General features: G+C 36.1%; 1 protein-coding gene across 1 annotated transcript in view; it reads left to right on the plus strand.

Moving 5' to 3' along the window:
• SLC25A21 (solute carrier family 25 member 21) overlaps positions 1 to 21,654 on the plus strand; it is a 233,941-nt gene extending 212,287 nt beyond the window's left edge. The window contains exons 5-10 of the mRNA XM_084207172.1: positions 5,019 to 5,078; positions 7,492 to 7,599; positions 11,612 to 11,776; positions 16,730 to 16,911; positions 17,730 to 17,782; positions 20,239 to 21,654. Of these exons, the coding sequence (XP_084063298.1) occupies positions 5,019 to 5,078; positions 7,492 to 7,599; positions 11,612 to 11,776; positions 16,730 to 16,911; positions 17,730 to 17,782; positions 20,239 to 20,318 (648 nt within the window). The 3' untranslated portion in view covers positions 20,319 to 21,654. The remainder of the gene's footprint in view (positions 1 to 5,018; positions 5,079 to 7,491; positions 7,600 to 11,611; positions 11,777 to 16,729; positions 16,912 to 17,729; positions 17,783 to 20,238) is intronic.
• Positions 21,655 to 21,806: the final 152 nt, after the last annotated feature.

The following is a 21,806-nucleotide window of genomic DNA, read 5'->3' on the forward strand; positions in this document are numbered from 1 at the left end:
CATCTGTCCATTTAATTTCATTTGAAACAGGACAAGGTAAATCTGACTATGCTATTTTAGATTCCAGCATGTATTTAGTTAAAATACTAACCCATTTGATTTCTCCTACCAATTCGAGTCATTCATAAACTTCAAATCACTTTCCTTTACTCAAATTTATTAAATTGGCTTAAACCCCATGATATTCAATATAATTATAGAATCATAAAAAGATTTCCAGTTGGGAAGGATTTCTGAACAAAGCAGAGCTCACTTCATGGATACATCAGCATGTTCAGATGCCTTGTCTAGTCGAGTCCTGAAATCTTAAAGAATGGAGACTGCAGCCTCTCTGTGCTCCTCCTCCAGTCCTTAACTCTTTTACTGTGAAGAATTGTGCCTTATATCCAGTCCAAATCCTCGTGTTGCAACCTTTGTGTGTTGCCTCTCACACTTCTGTTGTCGGCTTCTGAGAAAATTACTCTTCTGTATAAAATTTGGATGGTGGAAAACAGAACTTAAATCACCTTAGCTTTCTTGTCTCCAGGCTAAACAGACTCAGTTCTCTCAAACTCTTGTACAACATGAGCTCCCAGCTCCTTTAATGCCTTACTTGTCCTCTCTTTGTGGGATGCTTTCTATCTAGTTCTTGGATATTTTTGTGAGAGTTGAGTTTTCTGCAAACATGAGAATCAAGCTTAAATGTTAAACATGTGAGGGTTTTAATTAAATAGTTGAATTCTTTTATTATTTACAATATTCCTTTAAATTTGCTGCTGCTCCAAGAACATCAGAATAACTTTTTTGAGACATCAGCTGTATTCTACATTAGGAGAATTCAGTGAGAGAACGGGCCTGAACAATAATGTCCTTGTAAGAACCTGTATAATGAAACAATTCAACGTGAGATGTCATATGCCAGTACAATTTTTAACATCCAAAGTGGAATTTGTACCCATGCTTTGACCTGAAGAGAATCCAGCCTATCTCAAATTTCCACTAACCTTGTTTGGCTATGATCCCAAAGGAAAAGTCTTTGCTTCCTTTGGCCCACCCTCCCACCTTTATTCTTCTAATAGCTTTCCTCATCGAAACAAGCCTCAAGCTGTCCCTTCTCCACTGCCTAAAGACTAGCAAGATTTAGAGGAAGACCACATTCAGGCCAATGATTCTGAGATTTGAGAAAGCACAAAAGGAAAAGAGGCATTGTCTAGGTTCCAGTAGCTTCTTTTTATGTTTGTAATGAAGTTTTTTGAAAGCTTCTAGTTGTAGCATCATAAAAGTGTGCAGTGAATAGACAAGGGAGATTTTATACTAGGAAATGTGCTCGTGCTACTGGAATATTGTATTTATCTGGTGTTTATTTTTTCAAGTAAAAATAAAGCTATTAAAATGAAGTTATTTAGCCCCAGTTTTTCAGTAAGTGTTGAAGAAACAGCTTCATTTTTAGTCAACTATGTTCTCATGTTTGTCTTGCTATTTCTTTTTTTCTCTCTTTTTATTTCCCTTCTAAAAAGAAAGCTGGTATTTCTGGAAGATGAAAAGTCAAAGTTTATAACTTTCTGTTAGATTGAACTTGGAGAAAAGAAATGATGATGCCAATACAATGGTTAACAGATGAACTTTTGGGGCAAATTTATATTGCTCATGTGTTCCCAGACATCTTGTTTCAAGCATATATTTTTATCTTAGCATTATTGAGACATCTGGTAAGTACTTTGGCTATTTTCTGTGTAACTTCAATTAAAGTGTATCTTTGCCAGATGGACAATATTGCTTACTATATACACAAAAGCATGTTTTAAATACATTTATTCTGAGAAATTTTTTTTTGCACAAAGCTATTAACTTCATACAACTGTAGAGGAAAAGACAAATTATGCTGTGTTTTTAAAAACATTTTAGGTGGCTGTATATAAAGTCATGTGATACAGTATGAAATCTTTCTTTTTTGGAAAGTTGTACGTGTACTAGCCACTCTAGTACACCCAGCAACATTTATATTAAATTTTATTGCTAGTGATATTTTTCTTTTAAAAATTATTTAAAGCATAGTTACTATTAAGTAGTTATTTTATTTATGTTTCTAGGAAGCTATTGATTTTTAAGGTAACATTTTAAAGACCAAAAAAATTGCTGGGTAATGTAATTCTGCCTTTATTACAACTATTTTACAGATCTGTAACACTATGGAAAACATTAAGGAATACCAGAAATTCCATTAAAGGTTAAGAGGGTAACAATGACTAGAAAGATGCTGGAGAGAGAATAAAGCAAATTTTATCACAATAAGAAATTAATTTAGTTCAGTGAAGCAGTTTACCCTCCCACTTTGTCAGACCTCTATTGTACCTTCAAAAATATAGAGCTAGAGTTTAAGTAACACGTCTATCTTTTTTGGCTATTGTCAAGGTCAATGCAAAAATTTTAAATATATTTTCAAGATGCTTGCAAGATTAATGTTCAATCTTTACACTCTTTGGAGGGTAGTCAAAATCTGAATCCCAGTTCTAGGATCTTTTCTGCAAAATGATATAATAATCCCAACTGAGGATATAAAAAAATATCCGTCCAGTGACCAGAGTATCAGCCCATCAGTTTCAGGAATTTAACAACTTCGTTTTGCTTATGTATACATATTCCTTCTTGCTTTAAGACAGTGGCATTATTAACACATTAACACCCAATTCCCCATTGGTTTTGGTATGATTCCAGTGACTTTTCATTTGAAGCAGGTCTTGATTGAAAAATTTTATTGACTTTGCCGTAGGACAAGGTTCCAAACAAGCTCAAATAAAAATGTGGTGCTTATTACTTATGTTCCTGTACACGTGGTTCATGGAATAGCTGTTTTGTTCTGATAGGTCTGTAGCACTGAACCGTGAGGGACAGAGCTCCTCTTCTTTGGCTGAGACTCAGCACAGGCCACACAGTCCTTCTCTCTTGTCTTAAAAACTCTATTCCCTTATGTTTCTTATGATTCCCACATCTCCATTGGCCTCATTGGGCTTTGCCTTCCTCTCATAGTGAAGCAGTTTGGTTGTCTCATGCGTCAGCAGATGCTGTGTGGAGGGATTGTAGCCCCCTCTGTGGTCTCAGAACTCACCGACTTTCCAAGGATCCCACCTTCATTTGAACCAGCTTGCTCTGAACTAACCAAATGTCACAGGTCAATATTGGAAAGCAGGCAGGAAAGTTAAAAATTCTGGCAATTTACTTTTGCTAGACTGGGATGTGACAGCTCCTGTGCTAGGAGATATGTACCTACACTGATGCAGTCCTGGTGGAACTGTGACAGGTTTTTATTCTTCATTCCCATCATACCAGACATGCTGTGTAAAAGCCACTTTATTTTGCAAGTAAAGACGTGAATATTTCTTAGACAGATTACAGGACCCACAAATAGCAAGCTGTGGTTAGGGACCTTGTGTTGTTCCATGTGTGAAAACTATGTGGAAAAACACTTCCAATGTTTTTGGTGTTACCCAGAATTCAGATACCTACTCTTTTTAGCCCACAATTTCTGCTGTCCTCATGCTAGATGATCATTTTCACTGCACCCAGATCTGTCTTATGTGATAGCAACTAGACTGCTTTTCCAGTGGCTTCAGCAACATGTTTGCAGAATATGAATTTAAGACAGTATGGGGTTTGTTCTGTAATCTCCATCATAAACTTAACAACTCTCCCTTTCAAGACAAGATTTTTTCCCCCATTGTTTTTATTGGAAGACTTTTTCAGGACTCTAAGTTGCAAGAAAACTTCATCAGATCTCCAGCCATATTCTACTTATATTTTTCTTTTACACCTAGTTTCTTTATGTTACATATCTTCCTTGTTTTGCATTCTCTTGCAGCATCTCTTTTGCTAAACTAAACAAGGAAAGCAGTTCTTCTCCTTCAGTGTTCATTCTTAAAACAATCTCTAAGGTCTCCTTAATGGTCCTGGAAGTCCTGTTTTGAATATGATGTAGTCTGAGTTGTTTGTTAAATAGTGACCTAGATTGTGTGCTGTATTTCATAGAGCATCTTCCCAATAATTTGTAAAATATCCCGTATACTCTTTCTCTAGAGTATATCTTGACCCAGGCATCTTAGACTTTGTGTCCACAGACAAGGAGCTAGGCAGCAAAAGTCTGATTGCCTGTACCAACAGGAAACTTCCTCCCGGCTTCAGTGCAGTCAGAACTATTTTAAACCTTCTTCTTGGAAGAGCAAATCCATTCATTTATTATGCTTTGATTTTTATAAGAATTCACGGAAAGTACTTTTAAAACTAATGGGTTTGGCTGTCAAGACATGGTATGTTGCACAGTGAGCCATTTCCAAATGGTTGCCTTTCACCATGTTGGTGCAGGTGAAGCTGATTTTCCTTTTTTCTTGAGATACAAACACCCATGAGCACAGCTTTCAAGAGATCCTCTAAGGGATTGCAGATGCTCAGAACTTTGAAGTGGCATTGTCTGAAAGCAGACAATTGACTGAAAGATTTATTTCTAAAGAGAGAACAGGAAAAGAAATGTACCTGTTGACAGTAGAAGATTATAAAAACGGCAGACTTTCCATCTTCAAAATCCATCATTACAACTCTCTGATGAGAAGCAGACTAGTGTTTGAGAAATGCAAAAGCAATTGCATCACATTACATTAAGGATATGGGGGTGATATCTTGGGAAAACTGTAATATCTGCTACTACATTTAAACTAGTATATGAAAGCTAATTCCAGAGGAAAAGTTTATCAATTTAAATTGGTCTTATATTAGGTAAGTGAACTCTTCAAGCATTACTTGAATGGCACTTATGCTCCTATAATGCATGACACAGTAATAAAATCAGTTCTGTAGCCTGATTGTCTACTCTTGCACAATACTGCTACAGAGAGTGTGAAATAAAAGTGCCTTACATTTATTTTGCAGAACTGCACGCAGCTGCTCAGGAGATGAGGTAGTGAAACTCCATTGTAGTCTGCTTTTTACTAATTTGTATAAGTAACTAATAACTTTTTTCAATTCAATTTCAATCTATCTTCTATTCACAGTTTTTTACCTTTGAACAATACAAGAAGCTTCTGGGATATGTGTCATTGCCACCAGGACTGGTATGTATGGATACAGAACTTTGTGTTCTGATGTAGTATGTGTCTGCTGAACAGTTTGTCTCATCTGCTTCCTCCCATAGAAGAAGCCCAAAATTAAAGGGCCCAGCTCAATCCAGAGTTTTTCAAAACAGACCTGTCCCTTGATAAGAAATTATTGATAAGAATATATCAAAATTGATACATTATGTTTTATATCAAATGTCCTCAAAATAATTCCCTACAACATCATAACATTTGTGAACGGGGATAACAGTCACCACAGAAGAGCCTGTATACAGCTTCTCATTCTTCATTCTTACAAAATTACAAAAAAACTGAACATTATCAATATTTATTTATTCATATCTAGTGTAACACTTCAACCTCACAGTGATCTTAGTCTTATTTTAAAAACTTAATAAAAGAAACATAAGTTATTGATAAGAAGTTGCTACTTCCTTTGAAGTAAATGGCAAAACTCTCTTGTCCATCAGTGGAGTTGGGAATTGATCTCAAGAAATAACTGGTTTAAAAACAAAATGCAGGGCATACACATACACAGAAATGTTTTAATGCTAAGATGTAGCTTGCATGTATAATCTGCATTCTCCTGTGTAGATCTTAATTCTGCTGTTGTGCATTAGGAGTAAAATACTTTTATAAGAGCTACTGCTTCTTGTGGTGCAAGAATGTAAATCATGGGCAATATCTATTTTTCACGATGATGACATCACAACTTTAGGAAACAATTGATCTTTTGAAGGCTGTGCTATAAAGGTTTTGCTAATTTCTAGTCTCCTTTAAAGAGTATTGCTTCCAGTTACATCTCCCTTTAATTGCAGTGAGTGAATGGTCATGGAATTCTACTAACTAGGTTAAAGCAAGTTTCCTCTTCCTCTTAATTATTCCATTGGCCCTATAGCTGTTTGCAGTCTCTCCTACTTTATCTGGTATTTTTCAGCACTTCTCATCCTTAGGTGTATATAGAGAGATGATACTTGTTCTCTAGCAGGTGGAAAGAACAGAGTTGAAGATTCTATGGTACCCCAGCACTTTTTCGGGGGGAAGAAAAATAGGCTTAAAACTTGTAAAAATGCTACAGTTTACAAGCTGCCCAAAAGCTGCTGTGATTCATAGAACAGATTCAGCAATGCTTATAACAATCAGAAATCCCTCATAGTTTTGGTGCAGTACTGTACTACAGAGGCATTTTTGGTCCTAAGGTAGTAAGGGAAAAAGACTGAGAGGGATTCTGGTCAAAGCCAGGCAGAAGGTTTCTAGGTACCTCAACAGACCTCATATCAAGGAAATATTTATTGTTAAAAGACAGATGCATACATTAACACCATCTTCCTACTGGTTTCCATCTCATGGTTGATGATGAAATGCACCCATCTTACTGGAAAAATTGATTTGTTGGTAACACAACCTTCTCCAAAGGCAGTAAGACTGGTGTTTGCCACTACCCCTCTAACTTTTCATTCCTCTCTTTCTTGAGCTCTCAGGAGTCCCTGCTCAAATCCCTCTGCATTAAGTAAGTTTTTTATCACTATTGTTTTTTCCCTTTACTATTGGTTTATTTAAATTCCAGCAAATGGATTCATTATAATGTATTTTGGTCCTGTGGTTTTTTTCAGCACCTAGAGAGTTTGGGGATGTTAAGTGAAGGCAATAAATGTGTAAAGTGATCATTAAACTTAACCTCTCTGAATTTTCTCAATTGACCTAAATATTTTAGTACTATTTTTTGTTTGAAAAAAATTAAGGTATTGTAGAATGTTGTGCCATGATGGAAAGTAAAGCAGTAGTATTTCCATGTCTGCGACTGAAATACCACCAGCTTCTAAGTAAATGAAGTTAATGCATCCTTGAAATAAATGCTGACATTTCCCTACGTGCTAATTTCCATATCAACCTTTCTAGGATTTTTAACTACTAGGTGAACATTCTACTTGTGCAATTTGCTTAAGTACTGAACTATTTTTGGTTTTACATGTATTTTTAAGTTAACATGTTAGTGTTATGTCCTTAATGCTCAGTTCAGGGATTTTATTTTTTCCAGTGCTGCATAACTACATTTATATTTGTGTTATTATGCAGAGGCCACCCAAAGATAACATGAGGACATTCCTTTGCCACTTTTTCCATGTTTGCACAATAATTTGGTACCATATTTTCCCTTCCAGCTGAAAAGAGAATACATGGACATGGAGTGCTAAAATATTTTGTTTTGATTGTTTTGGAATATGGTTTATGGCTATTGTCATATTGTCTTCATGAACTGTCAGCATCTATCAAGGGCTAAAGTGGTTTTGCAATAGAATACTGCTGCATTACTGTAGTCTTGCAGTTTGCATTGTATCCCTCAGTTTCACAATCTGATGTAGAGGAAGTATTACTCCTTGATACTCAATTTTCATTTGAACTTTCCTAGGCATTTGCAGTTGCTGGCTTGGGATCTGGGTTAACAGAGGCAGTTGTGGTTAACCCATTTGAAGTAGTGAAGGTTACCTTGCAGACCAATCAGAGTGCTTTCACAGAGGTAGGAATACTGCTTCCTTCTCCTTTTTCCATTTTATTGGGCATAATGCACTTTGAGGTTCATATTTGGAGCAGAATGTCTGTAATATATTGATGGATGCAAATGATTTCCCCACAAACTCAACAGGAACAGAAGAGACCCAATAGCCAATGCCCTCAGGTATGCAGAGATGCATGCAGTACTGTCAGAGGCATCAGCATCCCTGTAAATATTCTGTGCCTGAAATGCACCTTCATCCCTCCCAAGCAGCCAGCATCCCGGCACTGTGAGGAATTGTAATCCAGGAATACAAACCTGAGCCCCTTGGACACAGCACATTTACCCCAGCAGGCTCCAGATTTCAAGTGAGCACTGAAGGTTAGCATAAAATACCATGGCCCTGTGCCCTAGACAGAGTCCAGCTGCTGTACTTTATGCAATGTTTCTTGGATGAAATTACTTACAAGACTTCACTTTTATTAGCACAAACTGGAAAATTGTTATATAACCAGTACATTGATAATTTAAATTCTTGCTTAACTTCAGAGTTTTGTTATTCAAATATTGTTTTGTCCAAAGAAGTCATTGTACAAAACATTGTTGACGATTCTGGGTACTGCTGAAAGGGGAAAAATATTAAACTGGAAAACAGTGATTCATGAAAATCAAGTGTTCTCAGGAATGCACTAGTTTCTATTAGTTTTAACGCAGAACATGTTCCAGGATAAAGGGAAGGGAGGCAGTAATGAAGTTCCTTTATACTTTTCTCATTTAATAAAAATAACAATTGTCAAATCATCTTTTTCAAAATCTTTTGAGGAATCCGCTGTACCATGGTAAAAGTGCCAAATCACAAGCATTCACATGAAAAGATTAGCTGAATCCCTGGTGGGACATGATTTTTTCATATTCTACTGTTAAGTTTTGACTGAGTTAATACTTGTATGCTTTTGTAGCCCTCATCTGCACAAATTGAACAGTTTTGGGGGGTGCACAGTAAAGAGATTTATGACCTGGCCATTTACATAATCTGTTGGGGCCAAGCTTCTCTGGTACACTCTGGAAAAATACAGCTACTGATTTCCACATCATAGAGTAACTGGTACCTACTCCATAACTCATCCAGAAAAACATTTTCTTCCAGAATAAATTTTAAAATGTTTGGTAAATTCCTGTTCAATTCTCAATGCATATGAAAGACATGTTTATTTGCTGCAAGTCTCCAGTCTAGACATTTTTTAAACTTGGGCAGCAAAGCCACTGAACAGATAAATAATGCAGAGCAGGAGTTTAGGATCCTGGAAGGAGGGAGACTGAAAGTAGGAAAATGCAATGTGTGAGAGGATCTGTCTCTCAAGAAGATGATGTGATAAAAATTATTAACTATTACTCCTCCAGCAGTAGTGAAAAGGTTTTCTGGATCTTTCTGCTTCACAGTTGTGATGATGTAGTTATCCTAGCTTAAGAAAACCCTCTGCTTTTAAGTATAAACAAACCATCATTATATTTTGAACAAGCTATTCCTTGTAAAGTTGAAAAAAACCAATGTATCCTTTCACTTCATACATTTTAATTTTTTCTCTACTGCAAAATTTAAAACAAAGTCTGGGGTGGTTTAGTTTGTAAATTTTAGCCAATTATTTCCTTTAGTTACAGCATCCCTTCCTTGCTGACCTTCAGAAAAATACAATAATCAAACAATAACCAAAAGCATTCTGAGTTTCTTTTGTTCAGGTGAATATTCGCTAATTTAATTTAAATGAAAAAATTTCACAAAATTGAAATAATAGTATATTATCATACAAATAAAATTGTCACAGAAGGGTATTTGGACCCTGTTAGAAACCTAGTTTACATTGAAAATATTAACTACTTGCTCTAGGCAAAAAAATACAAGCAAAATTGAGCTCTTAAATCACAAAGATTGTTCTATCACAGATATGGTAATTTTTAACATATCTTTCTAAAGTGTTAGAACTTCAAAATTTGCTGTAAATTAGAAAAAACTCCGGTGACTTAATACCTTGACATCAAATTCTCATTAAGAAAATGTTAAAGAACATTCCACAAAAAAGCATGTAAACTCAAGCCCGTTGGAAGAAGCATGTCCAGAGGTTATATTATACAGCATAAGGCATTACCATGCACTGTTTTTCTAAAAGGTTTAAGTAAAGTGTGTACCTATGCCATTGTGGAGCTTTCATACTACATGATGAAACCTAATGCAGTTCACATATTTCTTTGACTATTGTGTAGAAATAATAAATATATCTTGTTTAAAAGGAACAAGGAAGAGCATGAGCACATAGACTCACACCCAGACTCCAGCACACCCCCAAAGCAAATATTCACACCCTGCGGTGACAGCTGAATTGTTCTGTGGCAGCAGATCATCTTTCCAGGGTTGATAGATTTAAAGAGCAAGGCCACTATAAATCACGTATCAGCCCTTTTGTAATGTGGATTGCTGTGGGTATAAATAATGGTGGCTTTTTGTTAAAGTAGACTGCAAGAAGTCCAACACCATGTTGTTTGGTTTTCCTTTTTTTTCCCTTTCCCTGTAGCCCTGGATAACTCGCTGTCTATAGAAGTTGGTGTGATGGTTAAAACCTTCTCACCTGACATAAGAGTTATGATTAATTAAACAAATACATTTTTCTGCCTTATGGTGAGAAGAATCTGACTCCAAATTCCACTGCATAGGTCTATATTAAGTAAGAGTCAACAGCTGTGTGAAGTGCATTGACTCCAGATGTTTGTACAATAAATTCCTCTAAGGTCCTTCCATCATCAATGATGAACCGCAGACCTTCCATGACTTGATCAGTTGACATGATGACACCTCCTTTGGTAAAAGGGAAGTGCTGCCAAAGAGAGTCCTCTGTTACTATAGGACTGAAAAGGGAAGTCAGGTGTAGACATTGCAGGTGTCTGTATTTGGACTTATTAATCCCATCTCAGGTGTTCAGCAAGTGAGAGGCTTCCCCTCTGAGGCATGAGTAAATCCCTACTCAAGACAATGGATACCAACGGAGAACTTAATATTGGAGGTTGCCATATTATTTCTTAAAGATCTAATATCAAAAGATCTAATATCCATTTCTGGAGCACAAAAAGGGATGTTATTGCTAGTATCCATGTTTTACATCTCCATTACATCTCCAAGAGATTCTGGGTTGAATTCTTGGGAGTAGATAGAAAAGTAAACTCCAGTAAAATATATGCAGAGCATTAGCAGGATAATATTAGTTGCGAAATATGAGAAAAACAAAATGAAACTTTGTATTAAAGATTAAACTCATCAGTCACCTAAAAAAGCAGTCATATGCTGTGTCAGATATAATAGCATCATTTGGCTGATGCTATTGCTCTACCACAGTGATATTTTGAAATGGAAAGCCATTAAACAAATAAGTGTATTGAAATTAGTGGTATTCACAGTGGTGTAGTCAAAATTCTTCTATATTTTCATGTTTGAACCTCCTAGTGGAAGTCATGTTTTGCCTTTCTAATTATAGATTTGGTTACCCAGAGCTTTATGGCTTTATGGCTTTTTTTGGCTTTATGCTTTGGAGAAAGCCAAACTCTATTCACCAACTTTTTGAAAGTTATGTTTCTATAAAGCTGCTAAAAAATGTAAAATATTCAGAAGGAGAATAGCTAATTCTGGATATCATGGTACATTCAAAAAAAGATCAAAGGCGCATGTAGTCAGGCAGATTCTGTCTTAAATGAAGCAGTTTCTTCCTTTTTGCCTTTTATGAAATGAAAATCTGTTACAGTACTAGTCTTTCACAGTACTCAAGTCCTGCTTTCATCTTATTCTGCAATCAGAAAAATGTGGAATCTTTTTTTTTAATTAAAGTTGTGGTTTTTATTGGTCACAGGAAAGGGAAAATAACAAATACGGTGATACTTAATATAAGATTACAAGCATTGGCAACACTGTGTTTGTCAACAGCATGGAAATGATGCTATGGTTATTGTTTTCTTTTTGTAATGATCTCTTCCTCCTTTTGCTTAACTTGTGTAGCAACCATCTAGCTTTGTTCAAGCTCAGCAGATCATTAAAACCGGTGGTCTGGGCTTCCAAGGACTCAACAAAGGCCTTACTGCAACACTGGGCCGTCACGGAGTTTTTAACATGGTTTACTTTGGATTCTACTTCAATGTGAAAAGCATTCTTCCAGTCAATAAAGTAAGTTCTTCATACAATGCCATAGACAATCAGATAAGAAGTCTGACATTTTTGTTCACACTCTATTTTACTGTGCAAAGCTGTGGTGTTTAGTGATCAGGAGTGACTGACCTAGCTCTGTTTTGCAGGAGTCCATGACATTTTAATGGAAGCAAAGTAAGGACTCAATCTTCTCACTTTTTTAGCAAAGCTGAGTGTAGTCATATTTGAATTATCATTTTTATGAATTTCCCTTTATAGCATGGTAGCAGTGCAAAAAGGTAGCAAATGAGATACAGATATGTTGTTCTTATGTTGGGTATGTATGCTTTTTTTTTTTTTTTTTGTGACAAACTGGCTTAGAAGAGAAAAATCAGTTTCTAGAACTTCTGTCAGTATTCACATAGGGGCTAAGCTTGCAGAGATTGCTGAGCTGCAGGATGTAGGTTATTCTGGCCAGGCACTGGACCTATTTACTCAAAAGAGTTCAACCTAGTATTGAAGGATGACAGGGAAGTTTCACCCTTATGGGAGAGAAACAGTCCAAAACAGGATGTAAAGGGTCATGCACAGGGTCTTTGTATCATTTATAATTAAAGAAAAAAAAATCTTTATAGCTGTAACTTCATTAAAGAAATTTTGATAGTCTGAATATTACTTTAAATAACAAAGGAAACAAACATTTCCTTTACAACAAAAGAACAACAAATGAAACTTTCTAAATGACTGTGTGAGAAACAACTAATAGTTCATTAATGATTCCAGTATGCCACTTACTGAAGTCTGTTTTCACTGATGTGATTTTTAGATGATGACAGTTAAACAGTCACAGGTGTAATATGTAGGGATATACATGTAAGAAGGTGCAATTCACATCAAAAGGGATCGGTTTCTATTCCCATATGAAGTAACACCTCTTTTTTTTTCTGCACTTCTGAGTAGCCTGGTATTTTTGTTGGCAGCGTTGTGTAAATGGAGAAAACCTCCACTTCTTATTTGCAGATTATTACAGTAAATTGAATTGTTCAAGAGCAGCTGGCCCACAAGTTTCTACAAGTTTCTTACAGTGTATCTAAGCATATTTTAGAGTGCACTTCAGTCACTCATTCTAAAAACTCAAGGCACAGGCACAGCTTGTTACTAAGATAGGAGTAAACACTTTTGTGTTGATCAAAAGATTAAAACGTTATAATCACTATGCAGAAAATTCAGGTAAATATGCAGGTAAGGACAGAGACTAGTGTATAGCTTCTATGGGAATCATGGGAAATGTTTTTGCATAGGAATTGAATAGTGATAATATTTGGCATAAGCGTGCTTTCCTAGCCTTTCAGATTTTAAAAAATAGGAAACAAGGATTACAATATTAGAAAGATTCAGAGCTTTATGATCTAAAGGAAATTTGTACTTTATACAGATTTTGTATGATGCAGAAAAATTTTAACATCTACAACATGGGTTTAAATATATGTAGAAAACAAAAGGGAAATTACTTCAATGTCAGCCGGTCACCCAGCTGCCCTCAAACTATTGGCCAAATGAAAAGGCAATTTAATCAGTGTGGGATTGACTGCAAATAAGTGGAGAGGTTTGCCTGGGCCTTAACCAGTGCACAGTGCCTTATATGGTGGCTTGCACAGTGGCTGCATCTGTGCTGGTAAATGGAGTGGCAACGCTGGAACCCAGCCGCCTGTGCTGTTAAACATTCCCTGGCACAGCTTCGTCCCTGGCCAGCCAGCACAGTGCCTGGGTGTGGCTGAGCAGCCACTGGAGGCAGGGAACCCTTCCCAATGGGCTGGCTTCATGCAGCCAGCCTGTTTTGAATGATGGCAGCATTCTATACCTCTAGGCCAGCCAGCATCATTGCCATCAACAGTCTGTACAGAGAGATAGAGCCAAGAATTCTGATCAAACTTCCATTAAAATCAATGCAAAACTCACCCTGAATTTAAGAAGACATAGATCAGGCTTCATCTGGCGGGCGCTAGCCAACATTATGTCTCAGGTACTTACATGCATTGAATTTCACTTCAGTGACTGCTAAATGGAAGTATTTGACATTAATTTATGACCTGTAACAAATCTCTTCTGTCAGTGGGCAGGTACTAGAGGCTTAGAGTTATCAAACCTGTACAAGGAATTTGGTAGAAGCTGGATTGCAGTTAGTCTGAAAAATATTTAACAGTTGTTAATTTGTCTAGATTTCTCACATACTTGATTTCATTACAAAATCTAGTTTGTTACCTTTGTATATTTTGCCAGAAAAGGATGTCTTAAAGCCCGTCATGTAATATTGACAAATATATAAAAATTAACATATATAAAAATTGTAATATTAGAATACTACACTTGTGAAATAATTTTGACTATTTGCTGTCCACCATCTGTAACATAAGTGGAAAAATATACTAAAATCTCTGAATGAGCGTTTTAGCTCTCAGCTAAACTGTGCATTAAATTTGCATCCCGATTAGGGATGTTTGCTGCCTATTTTGCCAAAACCAGTAAATCTTGTAGTTTGAGTGGTCTGATGATATCACTGACACGTGTGGGTTGTAAATGTCCATAATGAATAATTTTTCATCCATTCAGTCTATTCTGCTAAACAGACGTTTACAGCCAACCTTGTGCTCTGTTTACTGAAAATGGAATAAGCCAGATTTCTTTCAGCGGCCACTAATGTACCAACCCCAGAGACTTAGCAGCTATGCCTCTGCCCTACCAATGAAATTATTTTTCAGATGGCATATACTTTTATAGCGCATTCCATAGGCATCCAGCAGCTTTGCAATTTTTTACCATAATTAGATTTGCTTTTAAACATTACTTCCATTAAAACCTTTGCTCACTACCACCTCCAAGTGGCTGCCACGTTTCTCAACAGTGTGAAATTTCCTCACAGCTGTTAAAAGCCCCCTTTGAAATGTGGCCAGCTGCAGGACTCATTTCAAGTTGGGCACTGCCAGCCCCAGCCGCTGCATTTGTGCCTCGTGTTACAAGGGCTGCTGCATCAGACCAGGGGTGCTGAGCAGTGCATTGTCTTGTAAGAGAAAGGGGCTCTGAACTTCTAGAGGCAAGGGAGAGATGGGAAACCCAAATGGGCTCCTCAGCTTGGTGGGTAAGTAAAATAGCAGACAATAGTTTTATTTTAGTAACTTTCAGATCCATGCCAACGTAGAAGTTCTGTGTAGGAATAGAGTGAAAAGCAGATGTGCTACAATGGACTTGAAGAAATAGCAAGCCAAGGTGATTGAGGAGAAGACTGGATCAGAAGGAGTAGTGGAATAATCTCAGAGCCACTAAGCTTGGCTTTTAGGAAAAAAATTACTTTTAATTTTTGCCACCTTATTTTATATTGAATCTTTATACTAATGAAATTACCCAGATATTACAGTGATGGCTTTAATAGAAAAACCTTTCCCATGAGGTTTATGATTTTAAAAATTGAGTTATAGCAAAGATGATATTGACTATGGTATATTTGGTCAGAGTCCAGGTTTGTGAATGAGCAAAAGGGGTCTCCTTTTCTTCTTTAGATACCAGAAACACTGGCTTTATTCTATTTGCATTTAAATCACTGTATGTGAATGAACAGAATTTTTTTTTGCTAAGATCTTTGCTAAAAAAGGGCTACAATTCTTGTCCCACAAGCAAGTCTAATTTTTAAGTTATTATCAGTCTGTTTTGTGTTTTGTGAAATCAAGGTATGAGTTTTTCTGCAAGTAATAAAGAGCTCTGTTGATTTGACATTTCTTTTTTAGCACCTGTACGGGCTTCATTCAATGTATATTATGGAAGTTTTAAGTTATTTTTCTTATTGCTAATCTGGAAACGAAAACTTCTTTCTTGGTTTCGGTTTCATTTAAAAACATACAGATTTAGACAGTCTTATTTTAACATTTTGCCCGTGTTATAACACAGCAAGATCATTTGTTATTTTAATAATGATTTTCTATAATTAAAGCACCTTCGTGAAAGAAGTAAGCTGCATACAAAGAATCTGATGTAGCAAAAAAGTGTCTTTCTGTTAAAAACCAATAGCAAAACCAAATTATGTGCGTAGGAAATGTTCTGGAACACGCTTGCCTGTGACTTCCACTACTTAGAGAAATAGGATTAAACCTGCTTCAAGGGACTTTGACTCCCAGATAAACTCTGGGTTCTTTGATGTCATAGAAATGCCAGAGTAGGAGGTCTTTCTAAAAGATCAAATAAAACCCAGTTGAACTGTGAACTTTGAGTGAGCAAAGAAGTTTTTAGATGCACTTCCAACCTACTTCTAACTTTTACCGTGTGCATATAGCAGGGTTCAGAAACAATCTGTTGTAAATTCTTCAGCCAATTAGCTGAGTGAATTACCACCGTTTATAATGCGCAGAACGCGGAGGCTCTCTTGCCGTTGTGCTGAGTTGGATTGTTAATAACAGGAAGCTAGCACTTCTCAGTACAGTGGATCAGCTACATGTGAAAATAAATGTAAAAAACCTGGAGGGGAATGGCAGCAGACTGAGATTAGTCTTTATTTAATTTAGCATTTGGGGGTCCAACACACAAATGAGTGTTTTAGTAGGCTTCATGGTGGAAGTTGCTGTCATTTGTAAAATATTCTGGCCAATTAGCTAATAGTGTGCTTGGATTTCTCCTGTTTTGATACAGTAATACTAAGTACATTGTGAAGCCCAATTATACAAATCATCCCCATATGCCATACCAGTCTTTCTTTATGAACTGTGTTTATAAATCCTGTGTGAGGAAATGTGTACTTCAGCAATTTAGACCATGTGTAAAAACATAGCCAATAGGATTGTCAAGAAAACAAGTTCCAGCATAGGAAATCTTAATGTGTTCCGCTAAAATAACACGAGTGTGTTGTGTGAGTTTTCTGATTAAATGCTTATTACTTTATAGTGCTTAACCTGCAAGGGTCTTCCCGTTTCCCCTTTTATTCTTTCTTTCCTATTTTCTTTTTTGTAGGATCCGAATTTGGAGTTTTTGAGGAAATTTGGAATTGGGCTAGTCTCAGGAACAATAGCCTCAATTATTAACATTCCTTTTGATGTTGCAAAAAGTAGGATTCAAGGACCACAGCCAGTTCCTGGAGAGATCAAGTACAGAACCTGTTTTAAAACTATGGCAACAGTCTATAAAGAGGAAGGGTAAAACATTCTTATTTTAATAAATGTCCAGACCTCTGTTTTAGTTTGTATGGATCCATAAAACCATGTTGTTGTATTTCAGATTTGACGAGGACCATTAAGCCACCCTGAATTCGCATATCAAAAGAGCCCAATGTAGCACTCTGAAAATTTATTTTAGAATTAAAAGGACATATCTTCCTACTACATATGAACCTCCAAAAGAGACTTACAAAATGATTATGACATTGTCAAAACTTATGTTCCCCAACTAAATGCTTCATATATCTCATGTGTAATTTTTTCAATTCTTCATTTTGTAAAAGGAAAATATGAACAGAAAACAGACTATTTCTCAATTTAATTTAATTTTAATAATGCAGGCCTCTGTACCTTTAAAATTATTGCTGAAATAATTAAACTGCGGACAGATCTTTGTGGTAATAACATTTTCCAACTTTTAAAAATATTTCTCAAGTGGTGACTGAGTTGTGGCTTTGATATTCAATTATATCAGTCATTTTGTCCCTATATGCAGCTGTTGTTAACAGACTTGTCTTGAAAGTAAACCCATCTCACTGATTAAAGTCATATTTCTGATTGGCTAGACTCACAACATTGCTTTTGTGACTGAACATTGATTAACTTTTTCTCTTCATCTGATCTGCCTCTGTAAAATGTTAAAATCCAGATACAGCCTGCTATTGAACATGTGTAATTTCAAATAATTGCCTCTAAGTGCTCTGCCAGCATTTTAACAAACATATGCTACGATTCAGTTCTTCTTTTAGAGCAAGAATATTGTTTGAAATGTTTTGTTTGTTATTCTTCTGCTACAGATTTCTGGCTCTGTACAAAGGCTTGCTTCCCAAGATTATGAGGCTCGGTCCAGGTAATTTTCCTTCTGTCATTTCTATTTTGCTTTTGTTCTGGCTTTCTCTTCCCAGTTTTACAGTTTCTTGAGAAAATGTAGCAAGTATCAGTCAAATAAATGAATCAAAATATCTTTCACTTTGAATGGTTTCTTTTTAAAATAGCATCATCTAGTAGTATCACAGATGGATTTGGCTAAATACGTGTCTAAAAAAAATAATTTACACATATACATCAGAGAATTGCAGATCCAAGTAAATGCTGGTTTGTGCAACTGTTTTATTTATGAACAAACCAAAGTACATGCAAATGACAGAACTGTAAAACTTTTGGAAGTCTCTTTAAGTTTCCTATTCCTTCTAATGTGATCTTTTGAGTTCATTAGCACTATTCCCTACCTATATGAAGTCAGCCTAAAAAGCAGGTTAGAGTCCCTCCATAAAATGCACTCAACTAGTCAAGGCACAGCCCAAGCATATCAAATTCCAATTACTTTTTTCTCTTATGCTCTATGGGGGCAGGCACTAAAAAGCTGATAGCAGAGCTGGGAAGAGACTTGTATGGCCCTGAAAAACTAAGAGGACAAAGATATCTTAAAACTGGGGGTGTTGCTTGACCCTTTCTTACTAATTGTTACTCCAAATGTGGGAGCACAGTGGTTAAAAGATGTATCTTCCTTGGCTTTTAGGGTTTTTTTTTCCTGACTGGTTTTGATTAATCATGAAAGCAAAGCACTGGGCCCTCAGACTTTGTCAGCCCACAAAGGCAGTCTGTGTCATAAAGAGCAGAAGCCCCAATTTGAGCAGTATCCCATTTCCATGATATTGTATTTCCAGTTGTTCAAGCTGGTTGTTTAATATGCAAGAACACACATAGGTAAAGCAAATAGGTACAGAGCCTGTTCTGTAGTATAAAGGAGGCATTAGGTTTGTCTGTAAATGTTTGCATATCCAATCCATCTGGCTAAGTACTAGACCATGCCTGGTTATTGTGCAGGGTGAGGAAGAAGGTGTGGAGGAGAAACAAGGAGCTCTGGAGCTAAAAGCCTTTTCCCTCACACTCCAAAGATACTAGATTACATACAAGACAAAGAGAAGGCAGTGTTTAGCTTTCCCAGTACCTCTTAGCACAGCAGATTTTGGAATAAAGTTTTCCATCTTACAAATGACTGTGCATTCTGGCCCACATCCAGCAAGTCAGTTACATGTGAACTTCATTCTAAATACTTCTGTACTTATATTGGCTAACTAACATATAGGTTTAACTTTCTGATGAAACAATTATACAGTCTTTATTATGACTGGGAAGGTAATTCCTTCTTCCAGCATGTGAGTGTTTACAGGAAAAGAGATACACAAACAGATCACACAGTATGAGATTTGGAATCAGCCTTGATTTGAGTTCAAATCACATCTTAGACATTGTGTCTATGATTTGTTTGTTGGTCAAAGCCTTTTGCAAACATCTGCTCTGTCTAGCTTTCTGTGAGTTCCTTTTCATAGAGAGTTTCAAGTCTGGTGATTTGTTCCTTAGGACAAATAACATGGAGAAACTCATGCAGTAATTCTGTGTGCCTGGTTGTCTTAGCCTATCCCTAGAAAGGTGAGCCCAGTTCAGCAGAAGCCTCATTTGTTAGAGACACCACTCCAAGCCACCAACTGAACCAACAGGCAAAGGCAAGAAGATATTTATGCCCCAGTGCTGGCACCCACAAATAATATATTTTTACTCATGCAGCCTGGTTCCCTTTATCCATGTTCTCCAACTAGAACTTCTCTATCTGTTTAGCTGTATATATACCTTCTGAAATGTTCCCTTTTTTTTATCTCACGCAGTAATACAGCCCAGTTACAGGCTGGCTTCACTAACAGTAAAGATATTTTATGGCTTTTGAACTGGGATTTTATACTGTTACCAATTCTAGCAAATAATGCCATTTCATTAGATCAAAACTTTACCTGTGGATTTGTAGCCAGGAAAGATTATACTCACTGCCAGACCATGATCTTCTGCTTTAGACATGATGACAAAACAGGTAAAAACCACTCTTGACTCTTACCTGGAAGTGTTTTTATCATCCTGAGATGAATTTTTGCCATTACACCAGTCAAGTTGCTCTTTTATGGCCAAATCTTTTTAAACAGGCACACAAATACGCATATATTCAGACTAAAAGTTTCACTTTTAGAAGAACAAAGAAAAACATTAATCTTGAAAAAGTATTAGGAAAAATCACACTGAGAGTGAATTTGATTTAATATACGAGCTATTTACATCAACTTCATGATCTAATGTTAAGTAAAACTTGTATGGTTTATGAATTGATGATCTTTTAGTGAACTCAGGAAATAGTAGACTTCTCCATTTTGTAAATAAGGCTTTGCCATATTCTTGTTCATGTTACACTAGAAATGCTCTATAAAATCTTGAAAATACTGGATTTTCTATGTAATAAAATAATATCTTTTCTTCCAGGTGGTGCAGTGATGCTTTTGGTTTACGAATACGTTTATGCATGGCTTCAGGACACAGTTAATCACAAGGAGCACCTCTGAAAAAAATGTACTCTTTAAAATTGCATGCATTCTAAAATACACTATAATAAAGCAAAAGTGATTCTTATCCTCTATAGTGTTGAATACACTCAGATTGCACTGATGTTAATACAATTCCAAACAAATATGGTTTCTAGGTCCTGATCCAAGAAAACATTCAAGTACATGTTTTTCTGTAAGTGCATAATTAAATAGCACTTGACATTTGTAATTGTTTTGCTGGACCAAGAGAAAATATAAAGCAGACTTAAGACTGAGTTTTTAAAGGACAAACTGAAATTTCTTGACACAAAATCACCCTATGTAATCACATACTTTTTTAAAAGTTTCAGCTGAAATGGCAAGATAAAAACTATCAGGGTATTTTAAAGGAAAAAAAGATTAACCCTGGAGGGGCAGATACTAAGCTAATGTAAAGTGACAGCTCCATTGACTCCACATTAAGAAAATGATCCATACTCTGCAACTCTTCAGTCAGTCTTGGGTCCAGTTTCAATTCAGGCCAGTATGATTTCAGCATTCATATAAGAGCTTTTCAAGTTCTTAGGAGTTTTGATAGAGAAGGGCAGCACAAGTAGTCACAACCTTAAAAACATGCATGCTGCTAAATATCCTACTTGTTCTTAGCCATATATATTATAAAAATCTCATTCAGATCAAAGATACCGAAAGTAATTAGTGTGCATCATCAAGTTGCATAGAAAAACAAACCAACATGGGATTCATAGAAGAAATGAGTAAATAAATTAGCAGAAAGAAGTCATTTTAGGCATATGAGATTTTACTGCAAATTTTTTATCCACTTTGATATATTATCCCAAAAGAGCTGTCCTGTGATAAAAATGCTCAGTGCACCCTGACTGCCCCTTAAGCCTTTCATTTCCACCATGGAATGGTGAAACAAGGTAGCACATCTGCAGTTGTACACAGCTAGCCATACACCTGAAAGAAATGCACCTTTCTGTAGATAAAAAAACATGGCTCTAAAGCTAAAATTTTTGGTTTTCCCAGTCACTGTAAATATAAATATTCCAGGGATGTTCTTGCATTCTTACTAGCCCCTCCAACTCTGTGAAAAACAGTAAATCCTGCTATGCTGACTCAAGACAGTTTCTGTTCATGCAGTTGGGCCATTCTACATTTTGTCTTTAAAAACTCCTTAAATAATTTAAAATCATGCATTATTCTGTTAAAAAATATAAAATATTATATATTTTATATATATATTATATATATATAATATATATATATATCTTCATTATCTAACTTGGTTTGTTGTCAAACGAGCATATATCTTGCAAAGTTTCAGTATCTCCCCCATACTACACTCACACTGTTAACAATATTGTTCTTCCTCTGAAGAAGGGACAAACCTTTTCCTTAGCAATCCTATAGAAGTGTCTTTCTGCATTTTTACTTGAAAATGGCAGTTCACGTGTGAAGTCTCATCTCACAAATGTATTTTATGCATTGGAAAAGCAGCAAAAA

The sequence above is a fragment of the Fringilla coelebs genome (genome assembly GCF_963513975.1).
Source record: "Fringilla coelebs genome assembly, chromosome: 6".
NCBI lineage: Eukaryota > Metazoa > Chordata > Aves > Passeriformes > Fringillidae > Fringilla > Fringilla coelebs.